The sequence below is a fragment of the Schistocerca serialis genome, chromosome 6 (assembly GCF_023864345.2).
Source record: "Schistocerca serialis cubense isolate TAMUIC-IGC-003099 chromosome 6, iqSchSeri2.2, whole genome shotgun sequence".
Taxonomy (NCBI): Eukaryota; Metazoa; Arthropoda; class Insecta; order Orthoptera; family Acrididae; genus Schistocerca; species Schistocerca serialis.
The window spans coordinates 623,708,988-623,726,290 of NC_064643.1; the positions used below are offsets into that span (position 1 = coordinate 623,708,988).

Consider the following 17,303-nt stretch of genomic DNA (forward strand, 5'->3'; position numbering starts at 1 on the left):
TTGTACTGAATTTTCACTAGAAGCTTTATTTATTTGTTGTGTGCTCCTGTATGAAACACAAACATACACATCTTAACTAGAATCTAAATACGAGGTGTGAGAGAAAAGTAATGAGACTGTATATCTACCAAAGTTTTTATTTTTTTCAAACAACAGTATTGTCAACTTCAAAGTAGTTCCCTTCAGCAGTTATAAACCGGCTGAGTCATTCCCAGTCGTGGTAGCAGCTCTGAATGCCTTCAACTGGTTGGGTTTTTAATACATCAGTCACATTCATTTGAATGTTCTCCAGAGTTCCAAAATGACGATCTTTTAGAACATATTTCAATTTTGGGAAAAAAAGGTCACAAGGACTCAGATCAGATGAATAGGGGCATTGTGGAACAACAGGATTGCCTTTTGAGGTCAAAATTTCAGTTATTGGAATGGTCATGTCACATGGAGTGTTGTCATGATTGGAGCATCCACTTGTCTGCAGTTTCAAGTCTCACTTGATTCACCCTTCCTCTGAGCCTTTCAAGGACATCTCGGATTCTCCAAGCATAGTATAAAACTTGGTGGCATAACATTGCTAAAAATTCTGATGTTTCTTCTTGGTAACACACAACAAAAACGCAACTTCATGGATGGCATTCTCAGAAATCTAATAATGGCCATAGGAAATACTGCCAGGAAAAAGCTGAGGGTGCTTAGCCTCACATTCAGGAATGACAACTCCACATTGGAACCCCATCTTTGGATATTAGTTTTATCCGTTTCATACCAGCGTCGATTCAGTTGAGTGACTTCCAGGTGGTCCACTCTTAAATACTGTGTGTTCCTGCTGTTGTCCAGGTGTCATTTCTTTTTCACACTGTGTTTGTAGTCTAGATTGTTGTGGTGAATGACTGAGTTGTTTTAAGGAAACTCTTTCTCAACTTTAGTTGAGAATGTGCTTCCTGGTAAGCAAATAGTCTGATGTTATTAATTTGATCTTTTCTTTTCTTGTATTACTTCTCTCATCACCAATGGGACACTAAGTCATGATCTTCCTTCCTTCCTTCCTTTGTTATTTCTCATCAAATGTCAAGGAGGAAGAAGTGCAGCAAGACAGGAGACAGACTGTAACAATGCAGCAATTGGCTTTGATAACTATGAGGGTGATTAAGTAATTAAAGAGACAAATTGCTCTGGGGAAAAAACTGTTAGCAGGGCAAATTTGGTACTTTTATGGATTTAATTTCACATCATTGGGATGAGCTTTGATCAGCTGATGTATCAACATATTTTTATTTATAACCTCAAAAATACATTTCAAGATGGCAAGTCTGCTTGAAACACCCACATTAATTGAACAATGTTCTGTTATTCGTTTTTTAATTGCTGAAGGCAAGAAACCAGTGAATATGTAGTCTAGAATGTCTAAAGTGTATGGTGAAGTTGGTATGAATCGTGCAAATTTTTACAAGTGGATAGAGCAGTTCAAAAATTGGCGCGACTCAGTGACTGACGAACACCATTCTGGCCAACCAGTTGCAGTTTCAACTCCCTCACTTGAAAGTCGAATTGATGACATTATTCATGCCAACTACCATGTGACTGTGGAAATGATAGTTGATAAGATTCAAATTAGTACTGGTACAGTTCACAACATTAACTGTAACAAGCTGAAGTACCGCAAAAATGTGAAAGAGAAAGTGAGCACTTCCTCAACAAATTTCAACTTGTGATGAAACTTGGGTTCACTGTTATGAGCCAGAATCAAAAAGACAAAGCATGGAGTGGAAGCACGCCAGCTCACCTGTCAAGAAAAAATTTAAAACCCAAGCATCAGCCGGAAAAGTCATGTTGGCGGTGTTTTGGGATGCTGAAGTTCCAGTTTTTTGTAATTATCTCGAAGAACAGCATATAGTGAACAGCGAATACTACTTGGATTTGCTTTTAAACAAGGTGAAGTCAGCCATGAGAGATGGACATCGTGAATTTCAGAGGGAGGTGTAACTCTACAGGATGACAACACACTCCTCACATTGCTCAACTAATCCATGAAACCATCAACAAAGTGGGCTGGAACTACCACTTCATCCCCCTCACAGTCCTGATTTAGCACCTAGTGATTTCCATTTGTTTGCTGCACTGTAGGAGGCATAACGTGAGAAGAGGTTCCAGAACAACAAGGACTTGAAAAAGTTTGTCGGAAATTGATTCCAACATCAAGATAAAGAGTTCTTTGCAGCTGGAATAAAAAAAGCTTGTAGCCCATTGGAACAAGTGCATAAATGTTTAAGAGGATTATGTTGAAAAGTAGAAAAAGTATTGTTTGGTAAAAATAAATGCTTTTTTTTTCCATACCAATTTTTCTCTCTAATTATCGAATGACTCTCGTACATTCAATGCTTTTATATGATGGGATCTGTACCATACAGGGGATACAAACATAGCTATAGAGTGACAGAAAAAAAGTGCAGAAGTTCTCATAGTTTTTGGTTGTTCTCCTCAAGTTGTTCCCATCAGTTTGTGCACGATATTATTGTCGGCAGCCACTTTCATCTTGTTGTTCTTTATTTTTGAGCTACGTTATATTCTAGTGTTGTTCCATCCCAGAAAAGATTTTGAGCATGTCTTTGCATTCCTGTTCCTCAGATGTAAAATACTTCTGTTTCTCATTGAGTTTGGCTTGACCTGGTAGTTTTTATACTGCCGTCGTCGCTGCCCCATCTTTTCATTGGGAAGACGTCAGCCAGCATTGACACAGTACATGCTTAAACAGATATTAGAGCAAATTAAAATAACAATACATCCTCAGTCCAAGATGAATTTTCATTACATGGCTTTAAATTTTAATATGAACAAATGCCTCCTCTGTGAACCATGGACCATGCCGTTGGTGGGGAGGCTTGTGTGCCTCAACGATACAGATAGCCGTACGGTAGGTGCAACCACAATGGAGGGGTATCTGTTGAGAGGCCAGACAAATATGTGGTTCCTGAAGAGGGGCAGCAGCCTTTTCAGTAGCTGCAGGGGCAACAGTCTGAATGATTGACTGATCTGGCCCTGTAACACTAACCACAACGGCCTTGCTGTTTTGGTACTGCAAACAGCTGAAAGCAAGGGGAAACTACAGCCGTAATTTTTCCCAAGGGCATGCAGCTTTACTGTATGATTAAATGATGATGGCGTCCTCTTGGGTAAAATATTCCGGAGGTAAAATAGTCCCCCATTCGGATCTCCGGGCGGGGACTACTCAAGAGGACATTGTTATCAGGAGAAAGAAAACTGGCATTCTACGGATCGGAGCTTGGAATGTCAGATCCCTTAATCGGACATGTAGGTTAGAAAATTTAAAAAGGGAAATGGATAGGTTAAAGTTAGATATAGTGGGAATTAGTGAAGTTCGGTGGCAGCAGGAACAAGACTTCTGGTCAGGTGAATACAGGGTTATAAATACAAAATCAAATAGGGGTAATGCAGGAGTAGGTTTAATAATGAATAAAAAAAATAGGAGTGCGGGTAAGCTACTACAAACAGCATAGTGAACGCATTATTGTGGCCAAGATAGACATGAAGCCCACGCCTACTACAGTAGTACAAGTTTATATGCCAACTAGCTCTGCAGATGACGAAGAAATTGATGAAATGTATGATGAGATAAAAGAAAGTATTCAGGTAGTGAAGGGAGATGAAAATTTAATAGTCATGGGTGACTGAAATTCGACAGTAGGAAAAGGAAGAGAAGGAAACGTAGTAGGTGAATATGGATTGGGGCTAAGAAATGAAAGAGGAAGCCACCTGGTAGAATTTTGCACAGAGCATAACTTAATCATAGCTAACACTTGATTCAAGAATCATGAAAGAAGGTTGTATACATGGAAAAACCCTGGAGATACTAAAAGTTTTCAGATAGATTATATAATGGTAAGACAGAGATTTAGGAACCAGATTTTAAATTGTAAGACATTCCCAGGGGCAGATGTGGACTCTGACCACAATCTATTGGTTATGAACTGTAGATTAAAACTGAAGAAACTGCAGAAAGGTGGGAATTTAAGGAGATGGGACCTGGATAAACTGAAAGAACCAGAGGTTGTACAGAGTTTCAGGGAGAGCATAACGGAACAATTGACAGGAATGGGGGAAAGAAGTACAATAGAAGAAGAATGGGTAGATCTGAGGGATGAAGTAGTGAATGCAGCAGAGGATCAAGTAGGTAAAAAGACGAGGGCTAGTAGAAATCCTTGGGTAACAGAAGAGATACTGAATTTAATTGATGAAAGGAGAAAATACAAAACTGCAGCAAGTGAAGCAGGCAAAAAGGAATACAAACATCTCAAAAATGAGATCGACAGGAAGTGCAAAATGGCTAAGCAGGGATGGCTAGAGGACAAATGTAAAGATGTAGAGGCTTATCTCATGAGGGGTAAGATAGATACTGCCTACAGGAAAATTAAAGAGACCTTTGGAGAAAGAGAACCACTTGCATGAATATAAAGAGCTCAGGTGGAAACCCAGTTCTAAGCAAAGAAGGGAAAGCAGAAAGGTGGAAGGAGTATATAGAGGGTCTATACAGGGGCGATGTTCTTGAGGACTATATTATGGAAATCGAAGAGGAGGTAGATGAAGATGAAATGGGAGATATGATACTGTGTGAAGAGTTTGACAGATCACTGAAAGACCTAAGTCGAAACAAGGCCCCAGGAGTAGACAACATTCCATTAGAACTACTGACAGCCTTGGTAGAGCCAGTCCTGACAAAACTCTACCATCTCGTGAGCAAGATGTATGAGACAGGTGAAATACCCCCAGACTTCAAGAAGAATATAATAATTCCAATCCCAAAAAAAGCAGGTGTTGACAGATGTGAAAATTGTTGAACTTCGTAAGGACTGGTTGGAATTGGGGATCAAGGTTGAAGGAAAGGAAAATTGGAGGAACAAATATACACCGACAAATATGCCAGATATCAATGACAGAGAAGAATACAGGAAAAGATGTCACCAGTGGAGCCGCAAGGAGAAACGGAAACTGAAGATCTCGGTAGAAGAGTGGGAGAGGAGAAGAGAAAGAATGAAGAGTTTCTGGGAGAAGAGGAGGAAAATGCAGTCCATGAAGGGGCTACCCGTGGTCCTACAGAGGCCGTAACGCAAGAAGAAGAAGAAGAAGAAGAAGAAGAAGAAGAAGATCTGAAAATTACCGAACTATCAGTTTAATAAGCCATGGCTGCAAAATACTAACGCAAATTCTTTACAGACAAATGGAAAAACTGGTAGAAGCTGACCTCGGGGAAGATCAGTTTGGATTCCGTAGAAATGTTGGAACACATGAGGCAATACTGACCCTACAACTTATCTTAGAAGAAAGATTAAGGAAAGTCAAACCTACATTTCTAGGATTTGTAGACTTAGAGAAAGCTTTTGACAATGTTGACTAGAATACTCTCTTTCAATTCTGAAGGTGACGGGAGTCACATACAGAGAGCGTAAGGCTATTTACAGTATGTGCAGAAACCAGATGGCAGTTATTAGAGTGGAGGGGCCATGAAAGGGAAGCAATGTTGGGAAGGGAGTGAGGCAGGGTTGTAGCCTCTCCCCATTGCTATTCAATCTGTATACTGAGCAAGCAGTAAAGGAAACGAAAGAAAAGTTTGGAGTAGGTATTAAAATCCATGGAGAAGAAATAAAAACTTTGAGGTTCGCCGATGACATTGTAATTGTCAGACAGCAAAGGACTTGGAAGAGCAGTTGAATGGAATGGACAGTGTCATGAAAGGAGGGTATAAGATGAACATCAACAAAAGCAAAACGAGGATAATGGAATGTAGTCGGATTAAATTGGGTGATGCTGCGGGAATTAGATTAGGAAATGAGACACTTAAAGTAGTAAAGGAGTTTTGCTATTTGGGGAGCAAAATAACTGATGATGGTCGAAGTAGAGAAGATATAAAATGTAGACTGGCAATGGCAAGGAAAGCGTTTCTGAAGAAGAGAAATTTGTTAACATCCAGTATTGATTTAAGTGTCATGAAGTCGTTTCTAAAAGTATTTGTATGGAGTGTAGCCATGTATGGAAGTGAAACGTGGACGATAAATAGTTTGGACAAGAAGAGAATAGAAGCTTTCGAAATGTGGTGCTACAGAAGAATGCTGAAGATTAGATGGGTAGATCACATAACTAATGAGGAGGTATTGAATAGAATTGGAGAGAAGAGGAGTTTGTGGCACAAACTTGGCTAGAAGAAGGGATCGGTTGGTAGGACATGTTCTGAGGCATCAAGGAATCACCAGTTTAGTACTGGAGGGCAGCATGGAGGGTAAAAATCGTAGAGGGAGACCAAGAGATGAATACACTAAGCAGATTCAGAAGGATGTAGGCTGCAGTAGGTACTGGGAGATGCATGAGGCTTGCACAGGATAGAGGAGCATGGAGAGCTGCATCAAACCAGTCTCAGGACTAAAGACCACAACAACAACAACAACAACAACAACATGAACAATTGATACTTTACCATTTGTTTAAACATACACGAAAATGGGGACTTCATTGAATTTCTCAAATTGTGTACTAGAGATAAGTGTCACTGATCAGTTCCATTATAATGTTATAGTTGCCTAAAACTAAAACTTTTATCCTGAGGTTTGACCATACCATTAGAGATTTCAGCAAACTACATTTGGATTCAAATGTTATGCAACATGTAATAATAAGTCTTAAGTGGATAAGGACAGGGGGAAGGCAGTGAAAGAGGAAGCTGTTAGTTAGAATTTTGCACTGGGCAGAATTTAATCATCATTGACACTTGGTTTAAGAGTCATGAAAGAAAGTTATATATATGTAAGAGACTTGGGGACACGAAGGTTTCTGATTGATTATATAATGTTAAGAGAGAGATTTCAGAACCATATTTTAAATTTTAACACACTTCCAGTGGCAGATGTGGATTCTGACTGCAATGTACTGGTCATAAACTGTAGATTAAAACTTAATAATTGCATAAAGGTAAGAAATTAAGAAGATGGGTCTTGGATAACTTCAAAGAATGGCAGGTAATTGAGATCTTGTGAGGGTGCATTAGGCAATAGTCGACTAGAACAAGGGAAAGGTATAGAGAAGTAGATGAATATGTAGTTTTAAGAGATCATACAGTGAAGCAGCAGAGTTTCAAAAAGGTAAAAAGACAGGGCCCAGTAGAAATCCTTAGATGACACATGATATATTGAATTTAATTGATGAAAGGATAAAACATAAAATGCTGCAAATGAAGCAGGTAAAAGGGAATACAAATGTCTAAAAAATGAGATTGAGAGGAAGTGCAAAATGCCTAAGCAGGAATGGGTAGAGGACGAATGTAAGGATTTAGAAGAGTATTTCTAGGGAAAAGATAGATTCTGCCTACAGGAAAATTAAAGAGACTTTTGGAAAAAAGAGAAAGAGCTTTGTGAATATCAAGAGCTCAAATCAAAAACCGGTCCTAAAGGTGATAGATCGAGGGAGTATATAGAGGGACTATACAAGGAAGATGAACTTGAAGGCAGTGTTATAGAAAGGGAAGAGGACATTGATGAAGGTGAGATGGGAGATATGATACTGCAAGAAGAATATGACAGAACACTGCAAGACCTAAGTGGAAACCTGGCCCCTGGAGTAGATAACATTCTGTCAGAAATACTGATAGCCTTTGGAAAGCCAGCCGTGACAAAACTCTGGCGTAAAAGATGTATGAGACAGGTGAAATACTCCGACTGCAGGAAGAAATTCCAATTCTGAAGAACTATCAGTTTAATGAGTCGTGGTTGCAGAATACTAACAGAAATTCTTTACAGGAGAATGGGAAATACGACAAAAGCCAACCTTGGGGAAGATCAGTTTGGATTCCAGAGAAATGTAGGAACATGCAGGGCTACATTGACCCTAGAACTTCTCATACTCGTAGAAGATCGGTTACAGGAAGGCAAACCATGTTTACAGCATCTGTGGACTTAAACAGAAAGCTTTTGACACTGTTGACTGGAATACTCTTTGAAATTCTGAAGGTAGCAGGTGTAAAATACAGGGAGCAAAAGGCTATTTACAACTTGTACAAAAACCAGAAGGCATTTGTGTCTACCATGAAAGGAAAGCAGTTGAATGAATGGAAAGTGTCTTGAAAGAAGGATATAAGATGAACATCGACAGGAGGAGAACAAGGGTAAAGAAATGTAGGCAAATTAAATCGGGTAAGGAAATAGATTAGGAAATGAGACACTAAAACTAGTAGATAAGTTTTTCTGTTTGGTTAAAGTTCAGAGGATATAAGATATAAACTGGCAATGGCAAGAAAAATGTTTCTGAAGAAGAGAGAGTTGTTAATATTGAATGTAGGCTTAAGTGTCAGGAAATCTTTTCTGAAGATGTTATTAGTCGTGTGTGCAAGTGAAACATTGATGATAAACAGTTCAGACAAGAAGAGGATAGAGGCTTTTGAAATATGGTGCTACAGAAGAATATTGAAGATTAGGTGGGTAGCTCAAGTAACTAATGAGAAGATACTGAATAGAAATGAAGAGAAAAGAAATTTGTGGCCAGCTTGACTAAAAGAAGGGATTGATTGACAGGAGACACCAAAGGACCATCACTTTGGTATTGGAGGGAAGTGTGTGTAAGTATGCGGGGGGTGTTGAAAATCGTAGAGGGAGACCATGAGGGAATACAAAAGGATGCAGGTCACCATGGTTATCAAAGGTGAAGAGGCTTGCTCGGGATAGAGTAACATGGAGAGCTGCATCAAACCAGTATCCAGATTGAAGACAGTGACAAGAAGAAGAAGAAGAAGAAGAAGAAGAAGAAGAAGAGTCCATGTTTGAAAAAATCTATGGAAAATTCCAGATCAATTCAGACTAAGAGATCCAACAATTACCGAATGCAAATTTTCTCTGCCCAGAAACTGAGCAAGTTGACTGTCCCTGTATGTCTGGTCTGGAGGAGTATACTTAATGTTGACAGTGCCAGAATTTATCCAAAAAGCTGTTAACCTGTGTCCATGTAACATATCACAGTAAGAATGAGTGTGAAGAATGACTTTGTTTTACTATATGCGCATATTCAATTTTAAGAAGGACGCTTGAGTGCATAATGATAACATCAAAATTACCATAAGAATACTTCTATGGCACAGGTATACCACCTAGGAGCAACAGCACCAATTTAACGGAACAGGGCTTTGCATATGTCAAGAGAATCATCTAAAAAAGAACGTGTTTTAGTAACAGGTGCAGAATGTATGACAGATTTTTTTACTTAAAAGTCCTTAGAGATCGCTTGGAAAGTTGGCACCACTTTTTTTATTTATAAAAGCTTGTCATGCGTAGCATATGCTTAAATTTATCAGCCACTTGAAGAACCAATGTTGAGGCAGGCTGAGCAGATAAACTCTTTAAGTGACAAAATTTTTTCAGCATAAGAATGGAATACACACCAGCATGCACTCTTGGGAATAAAACTGCTCAATTTATTGTGTATTTCATACAAATGGATCAGGGGCAAAAAATTTATAAAGAATTATTCTTTTTATGTCCAGTATATTTATATGTACCAGTGTCACTAATAGAGTTAAAATAGTGAAAATTTGTGGTAACTACCCATCCATGGTGGAACTGCACAACATCCTTAACACTGCCATTGGTGTTATATCATGCACAAACTTGATAAATATTGATGTAGAGGAAATAAAGGAATAATGTAAAGAAAATGGTGTGAAAGATGTTAAAAACAAAACATTAAGAAGATACTGAAAAATCACTCATTTGTATGTCTTCATTCAATTCAGTTACCTAAATAACATATGAGAAGAAGGATTCGGCAACACACACATCAGCAGTTAAACCTGGCATTAACATTCTGTTTGCAGTGTTGGATGTTGAATAAAATAAACTTTTTTCCCAACATCAGAAATATTTGTCGTAGAAAAGCATTCGTCAGAAGTTACTCTGCGTCCCTCTAAGGGCAAATGACCCTGCTGTATAGGGATCATATAAATTGTACTAGCCTGGTTTCTCCTTGAAGGTTCACAATACCACTAGGAGACATAATATCCTCAGACGACTCCACACAAAGAGTTTTACATGATGTCTTCCAACTTTAAGATACTGTATCTCACCACTGTTTAAGATACTGTATCTCACCACTGTTTAAGATACTGTATCTCACCACTGTTTAAGATACTCAGCTTGCACACAATTGCTTCTCTTGGTGTTTTTGTAAGTGAACAACATCAAAAACCACTATAGTTAATTATGTATGCCATTGATTTGCACTACACCCATTCCATTCACTTTCATGGGTGATGGAAAAGGTTTATCTAGATCATAAAGCTTCCAGTGATCAGATTTTGATCCAAGAAAAGCAATATTTCTGAAATGGAAAACTGTGTTTGCCTTTATGGTCAAAAGTCTTAAGTGGACTAATGGTACCTTTAAATTGTGATTCTCCAAGTGCTTTGATTTCATAGTTGAATGAGAATAACCACAGTGGTGCTTGGTGACCTGTCAATGCACTTACAGCTTACCTATCTTATTTGTGTGTTCGAAATGAAGGTTTCTCTGAATTATAGCATATACTCATAACAGTGTGATTTGACAGGATAACTGCTGGCTCTCACAATACAGGTGTGGATGTAAAACAGCTGTATATAAAGGGTCATTTTGTCATTAAAACAGCAATTAAACACTGGTTTCAAATTTTGTATCAGTTATTTACAATGCTGTATACAATATTTTGTCAGATATGCTGCAGATCTGGAATACATTTCTGTAGCAGTTAAATGAAACCTGTTGTACCATATAATATTTTTTATTAGACATTTCACATTACATTTTGGTTCTTGTTCTCCTTTGTACTTTGGTTACTGTTATTATAATGGCCAGAAAACGTAGATACAAAATTGTTTGAATGGCTGTTTTCTGTTAGTCTACACTTTTACCAATCCCATTGCCTGCGAAGATGACTGTGAAGTTACAGTCCAACCTCAGTTAACAGAGCTGAAGGATGGGAACCAGTTTTGAATAACAAATTTGTTGGTTAACCCATGACCCATCTAAAGTGCACTACAGAATTTTGTATTGCAGTTACAGTATGTATACTACTGGTCATTAAAATTGCTACACCAAGAAGAAATGCAGATGATAAACGGATATTCATTGGACAAAAAATATTATACTAGAACTGACATGTGATTACAATTTCACGCAATTTGGGTGCATAGATCCTGAGAAATTAGTACCCAGAACAACCACCTCTGTCCGTAATAATGGCCTTGATATGCATAGGCATTGAGTGAAACAGAGCTTGGATGGCGTGTACAGGTACAGCTGCCCATGCAGCTTCAACACAATACCACACTTCATCAAGAGTAGTGACTGGTGTATTGTGATGAGCCAGTTGCTCAGCCACCATTGACCAGACGTTTTCAGTTGGTGAGAGATCTGGAGAATGTGCTGGCCTGGGCAGCAGTCGAACATTTTCTGTATCCAGAAAGGCCTGTACAGAACCTGCAACATGCGGTCATGCATTATCCTGCTGAAATGAAGGGTTTCACAGGGATCGAACGAAGGATAGAGCCACGGGTCGTAACACATCTGAAATGTAATGTCCACTGTTCAAAGTACCGTCAATGCGAACAAGAGGTGACCGAGACGTGTAACCAATGGCACCCCATACCATCACGCTGGGTGATACGCCAGTATGGCGATGACTAATACACGCTTCCAATATGCGTTCACCGCGATGTCGGCAAACATGGATGCGACCATCATGATGCTGTAAACAGAATCTGGATTCATCCGAAAAAATGACATTTTGCCATTCGTGCACCCAGGTTCGTCGTTGAGTATACCATCACAGACGCTCCTGTCTGTGATGCAGCGTCAAGGGTAACCGCTGCCATGGTCTCCGAGCTGATAGCCCATGTTGCTGCAAACATCATCGAACTGTTCGTGCAGATGGTTGTTGTTTTGCAAACGTCCCCATCTGTTGACTCAGGGATCGAGATGTGGCTGCACGATCCGTTACAGCCATGTGGATAAGATGCCTGTCATCTCAACTGCTAGTGATACGAGGCCGTTGGGATCCAGCACAGCATTCCGTATTACCCTCTTGAACCCACCGATTCCATACTCTTGCTAACAGTCTTTGGATGACGACCAACGTGAGTATCGGTGTTGCGATACGATAAACCGCTATCACGATTGGCTGCGATCCTACCTTTATCAAAGTCGGAAACGTGATGGTACGCACTTCTCCTCCTTACACGAGGCATCACAACATAATTTCACCAGACAACGCCGGTCAACTGCTGTTTGTGTGTGAGAAATCGGTTGGAAACTTTCCTCATGTCAGCATGTTGTAGGTGTCGCCACTGGCGCCAACCTTGTGTGAATGCTCTGAAAAGCTAATCATTTGCATATCACAGCATTTTCTTCCTGTCGGTTAAATTTCGTGTCTGTAGCATGTCATCTTCGTGGTGTAGCAGTTTTAATGGCCAGTAGTGTACTTTTGATAGCTTTTGAAGGTCTAACAAATTCAGAAACCTCTGGTGGGTACACTTAAGATCTTTAAAGTCAAAATTTCATTTTTAGTATTGCAGTATCTCAACACACAGTACAAGTACAGTACTGTACTTAATAGTTTGTTGCATATGAATTACTCATTCAAAAAACTTAGTAATTTTTGTTCGTTCTTGTGACCCTTCAAATGTTTTCAAGCACTAATGTTCCCCCTCCCAATATTTTTCATTAGAAGGATGCCAGCAAGCATTGACTCACTGCATTGTTTAACAGATCTTAGGGTGACGTAAACTAACAACACATGTGATCTAATATGTGTTATTCTGTACCCAGTAGATCTCTGAAAGATAACAAATTCTTAATTTAGGTGACAGTTCCCTAGACATCCTAGAACTTTTTTGGGATCCATAAAAAACTCGTAGCACATTTTGGCAAGATCCTCCAAGGCTCAAGATTTTTTTCAACTTCGTAATACATGTTGGAGCCCTCTATTCAGTGTGTTCAAGGAGCTTTTGATGCCAAACTAACAGTTATCTTTTCTTTTTTTCATTTTGTTTCCTGGGGCAGGCATTTTTTTCTGAGGAAGCTAAAGGTTTTGTATGTAATATTATGAAATTAATACCAGTTTCATTTGCTTAGGAAGTTCAGGCATTAGTATAGCTTTGAGTGTGAACTTAAACTCTGTCTTGGTCTACAAATAACTTTTCTCCATGGAAAAGAAACACCCTTTCCTTCCTCACCTAGCAAGACAGTTAACATTTTAGTTTTTTCTCACAGTATTGGTCAGGTTAAAGGTGTGCCTTCTTCTCATTGATGGATGAACGAAAGAGCTTCCCCTACTTTATCAAAGTTGGATGTTTTCAGCAATATCTATGAGGCCTTTTCAAATTTAGATTTAGTCTCAACTCATTCTGAAATGTAGAAATACCACCTCTGTAATTAGATGCAATAGGTTATTGAAAACTACTACTACTACTACTACTACTACTACTTCTCCTTCTTCTTCTTCTTCTTCTTCTTCTTCTTCTTCTTCTTCTTCTTCTATTTAACTTCTTTGACAACAGTTAATATATCAGCAAAAGTACACTTCCGCACAATTCAATTGCAATAGCATTAAAATACACAACAGGGGGAATCAACTGCTTGAATGCTCTGTTGTTGGCAATGTAGCTATATTTGGACTGGTGAGTTGGTTGCTGGGGAAATAAGAAGTTCAGCCATTCGTGTCTCTTTGCTAACAATAGCCCAACACACTCTCACCCTCGAATTACTTCTGTGGAGTACAGTGTTATGTTTGGATCGGCAACTTTTGGAAGCATTTTGGATAACCTGGGAGTTTGTAAAACCAAGTTTGGCTACAAGGTGTTGTACTTTATCTGGATGAAAATAACCAGTCTCGGTGAACTCAAATTAATCATCACATGTTTTTACCACCTACTGATCCCACTTTAACAGTTGTGGAATTGTTCAAAGAAAGTATATAGTAGTGTGGTAGTATCTTTATCATGAAAATTGTATCGTAGGCAATTTTAAACCAACCAACTAAAGATTGGGATGCCTGTTAATTTGTTGCAGGTTGTATGGACAAGACAGTCTCCCAAGAAAGGTCTGTAAGATGTCTCCGAAAACTGTCTCCCACATGTAATGGAAACATTTTAGACCTCATAACTACAGACAGGCCTGACCTTATCGACAGTATCTGTATAGAAACAATGATTAGTGATCACGATGTTATCTTGCCCGATGGTTACTAAAGCCATTAAAACTTTCAAGAAGGCTAAGAGTGTCTTTATGTTGGAAAGAGCAGAAAAGCAGTTATAATCGTACTTAGTCAATGAAAGGACTTAGAGAAATTATGGGCAGAGTTTAAACTAATTGTAAAGTCACACTGGAGAAATATGTGCCGAGCAGGTGAATTAAGGGCAACAACAACCCACTATTTTTATAACAACATTTGGAAAATACTGAGAAAACAGAGATTGTTGTACACTCGGTTTAAAAAAGAACACAGAGATGCTGACACAAAGGTTGGATGCACAGAGCTTACAAGTTCCTCCTTCATTCATTATCTAAATATCTTGCTGCCTCAGAAAATTCTGGTCCTATGTACAATCGCTAAAAGGGTTGAAGGCTTCTGTTCAATTCACTTGTAAGCAATTCTGCTGTGGAAGCAGAATATAGCATAAAGAAAGCCAGAGTTTTAAATTTCACATTGAAAAATTTATTTGCACGGAAGGGTCGTACAGACATGCCACCATATGACTGCTACATACTCTCCCATATAGAGGACCTAGAATCAGGTATTCCTAACACTGAAAAATGCTGAAAGAGATGAAAACAAATAAGTTGCCAGTTTCAAATGGAGTCCTAATTCAATTTTACAGAGAATACTCTTTGACTTTGGTCCCATACTTACCTTGCATTTATTTGTTGCAAGTATCTCATCCAGTGAAAAGTCCCAACATACTAGAAAAAAGTGCAGGTGACTCATGTATAAAAGAAAGGAAAAAGAACAGGCCTGCAAAATTACAGACCAGTATCCTCAGTAACAGTATGCAGTAGAAGTCTTGAGCATATTCTTAGGTCCACCATAATAAATTTACTTGAGAGAGAGAAGCTACTGTTTACAAAATAACACAGATTTAGAAATCATTGCCCTTGCAAAATTCAGGTTGTCACTTTCTCACACAATATCCTGGATACCGTGAGTGAGCGTCGACAGGCAGATCCCATATTCTTAGATTTCCGGAAAGCCTTTGAGACACTGCCAGAACCCAGTATGTTGTCTTGGTTGGCAAGTGCTCATCAGAGAAAAAGTATCTGTAGGAGTCTCTCAGGGAAGAATAATAGGACTGGTCTTATTCTCTGTATACATAAACTATCTGTTGGACAGCATGAGCAGCAATCTGTGACTGTTTGCTGAACACACTATGGAGTATGGGAAAGAGTCACCATTCAGTGGGTTTTGGAGAGGATACAGAAAGACTTGGGCAGCATTTCTGTTTGGTGTGATCAATGGAAGCTGCCTCGAAATGTGTAAAAATGTATACTGATGTAGGTGAGTAGAAAAAAATGTTTGGATACAGTACTTCGCAATTCAGTCTTGTAGGTTAAGTATCTACGCATAATGCTGCAAAGTGACTTGAAATGAACGGACATGTCACGTCAGTTGTAGGGAAGGTGAATGGTCAATTTTGGTTTATTGAGAGAATTCTAGGAAAGTGTAGTGCAAAGAATGTTAATGAGATCCGTTCCTGGATGCATCTTTAGTGTATGAGATTCCCACCAGATCAAATTAAAGTACGACATTGAAGCAATTCAGAAGCGTGCTGCTTGATTTGTTACCAGGAAGTTCAGCCAAAGTGAATATTACAAAAATTGTGGGTTAACTTAGTTGGAAGTGCCTGCAAGGATGAAGATATTCTTTTCATAAAATGTTATTAAGAAAGTTTAGAGAACCTCCATTTCCAATACACTGCAGAATGATCCTACTGCAGCCAGCATGTCTTGTGTAAGGGCAGCAAAAACAAGGTAACCGAAACTGGGGATCATATGGATATAGACAGTTGTTTTTCCCCTGCTTCTTTTCACCTGAAACAGGAAAGAGAATGACTGACAGTAGTACAAGGTACATTATGCACAAACCATATGGTTCCTTGCAGAGTATGTGTGTAAATGTAGATGTAAATTAATTTGTAATAATGTTTTTAAATGAAATGCCACCTATATTTCTAAAAAATGTTAGTTTCAGATTCTTGTTAGTAAAAGAATTTTCTTGTTGCTGTTTCATATTTTGTTTATGATGACTGAGATGTTTTATATGTACTGTTTATAGGAAATATCATATGGTGCTTTGCTGGTTCCATCTAGACACTCCTTTCGTGACCGTAAACATTTTGGGATGGATGGTGAGATGGCAGATTTGTCTCATGGTCCTCATGGAAGTTCCAGACATGTTATTGCACGGTATGAATACCACATCATATGGAAGCATAAAAATTAAATTCTTCAAAAGAGAATTATGGAAATGGACAATATTCCACAGCCATATATATGTATTTAGATCATATTCTTATTGGACGTTCAGAGATAAGCTGGCCTGTGTTGTTGACGTGTTAAGTGTGCTTCATCACTGTTCTGTATTGTTTGGCTAAAACTAACAAAACTTGGATAGTAGAGAGAATTTTTATCATTTCTCCACTTTTGCTACATGTCTAGCAGTGATTGGACTGCAGTGCAAAATTGATCTGGAGTCTATGAGTCAAAGAGGTTGTAATCTACGCTGGCATGGCAGCTCAGTGTGTTGTGTTTGGTAACGGTTGAGATATTTCCCAAGAAGGCTGTGCACTAAAGTGAGTTACTATTAATTGTGTGATGGTTTTCTTGTTGAATAATTCATTGCTTCTCCTAACAATATGTAACGTTTTGGTTCTCAATGAATTCTGTTATAACATTATTATCCAGATTTACTCACATGGGTCATTTTAAGATGTAAATCCATCTGTAATCACAAATGAAACAGTTGAGGGCTTGTTTCTACTGTGTGATGACAACTTCTTTGTATTAGCGACTCCTGATCGTTCATGCCATGCAGTCCGCTTATTACTTGACTCGTAGTCATTGTGCGTGACTCCTGGGAAAATATGAATGTGCTAACCTGATGTTGACGTTACAATGAAAATTGTAGACTGGTATTTGTCATAGTTGCATCGCACAGTTTAGTTACTTCCATGAAAAAAGTTTATTCATTGCATATATTCACAGCTCACTATATTACGCTGCCCAATGAAA

General features: G+C 38.7%; 1 protein-coding gene across 2 annotated transcripts in view; it reads left to right on the forward strand.

The window, feature by feature from the left end:
• Positions 1-17,303, forward strand: part of LOC126483683 (CDK5 and ABL1 enzyme substrate 2-like) — a 171,889-nt gene that overhangs the window by 85,560 nt on the left and 69,026 nt on the right. For both annotated transcript variants that reach the window (XM_050106764.1, XM_050106765.1), the window contains exon 5: positions 16,348-16,478. In XM_050106764.1, coding sequence (XP_049962721.1) covers positions 16,348-16,478 — 131 coding nt within the window. The remainder of the gene's footprint in view (positions 1-16,347; positions 16,479-17,303) is intronic.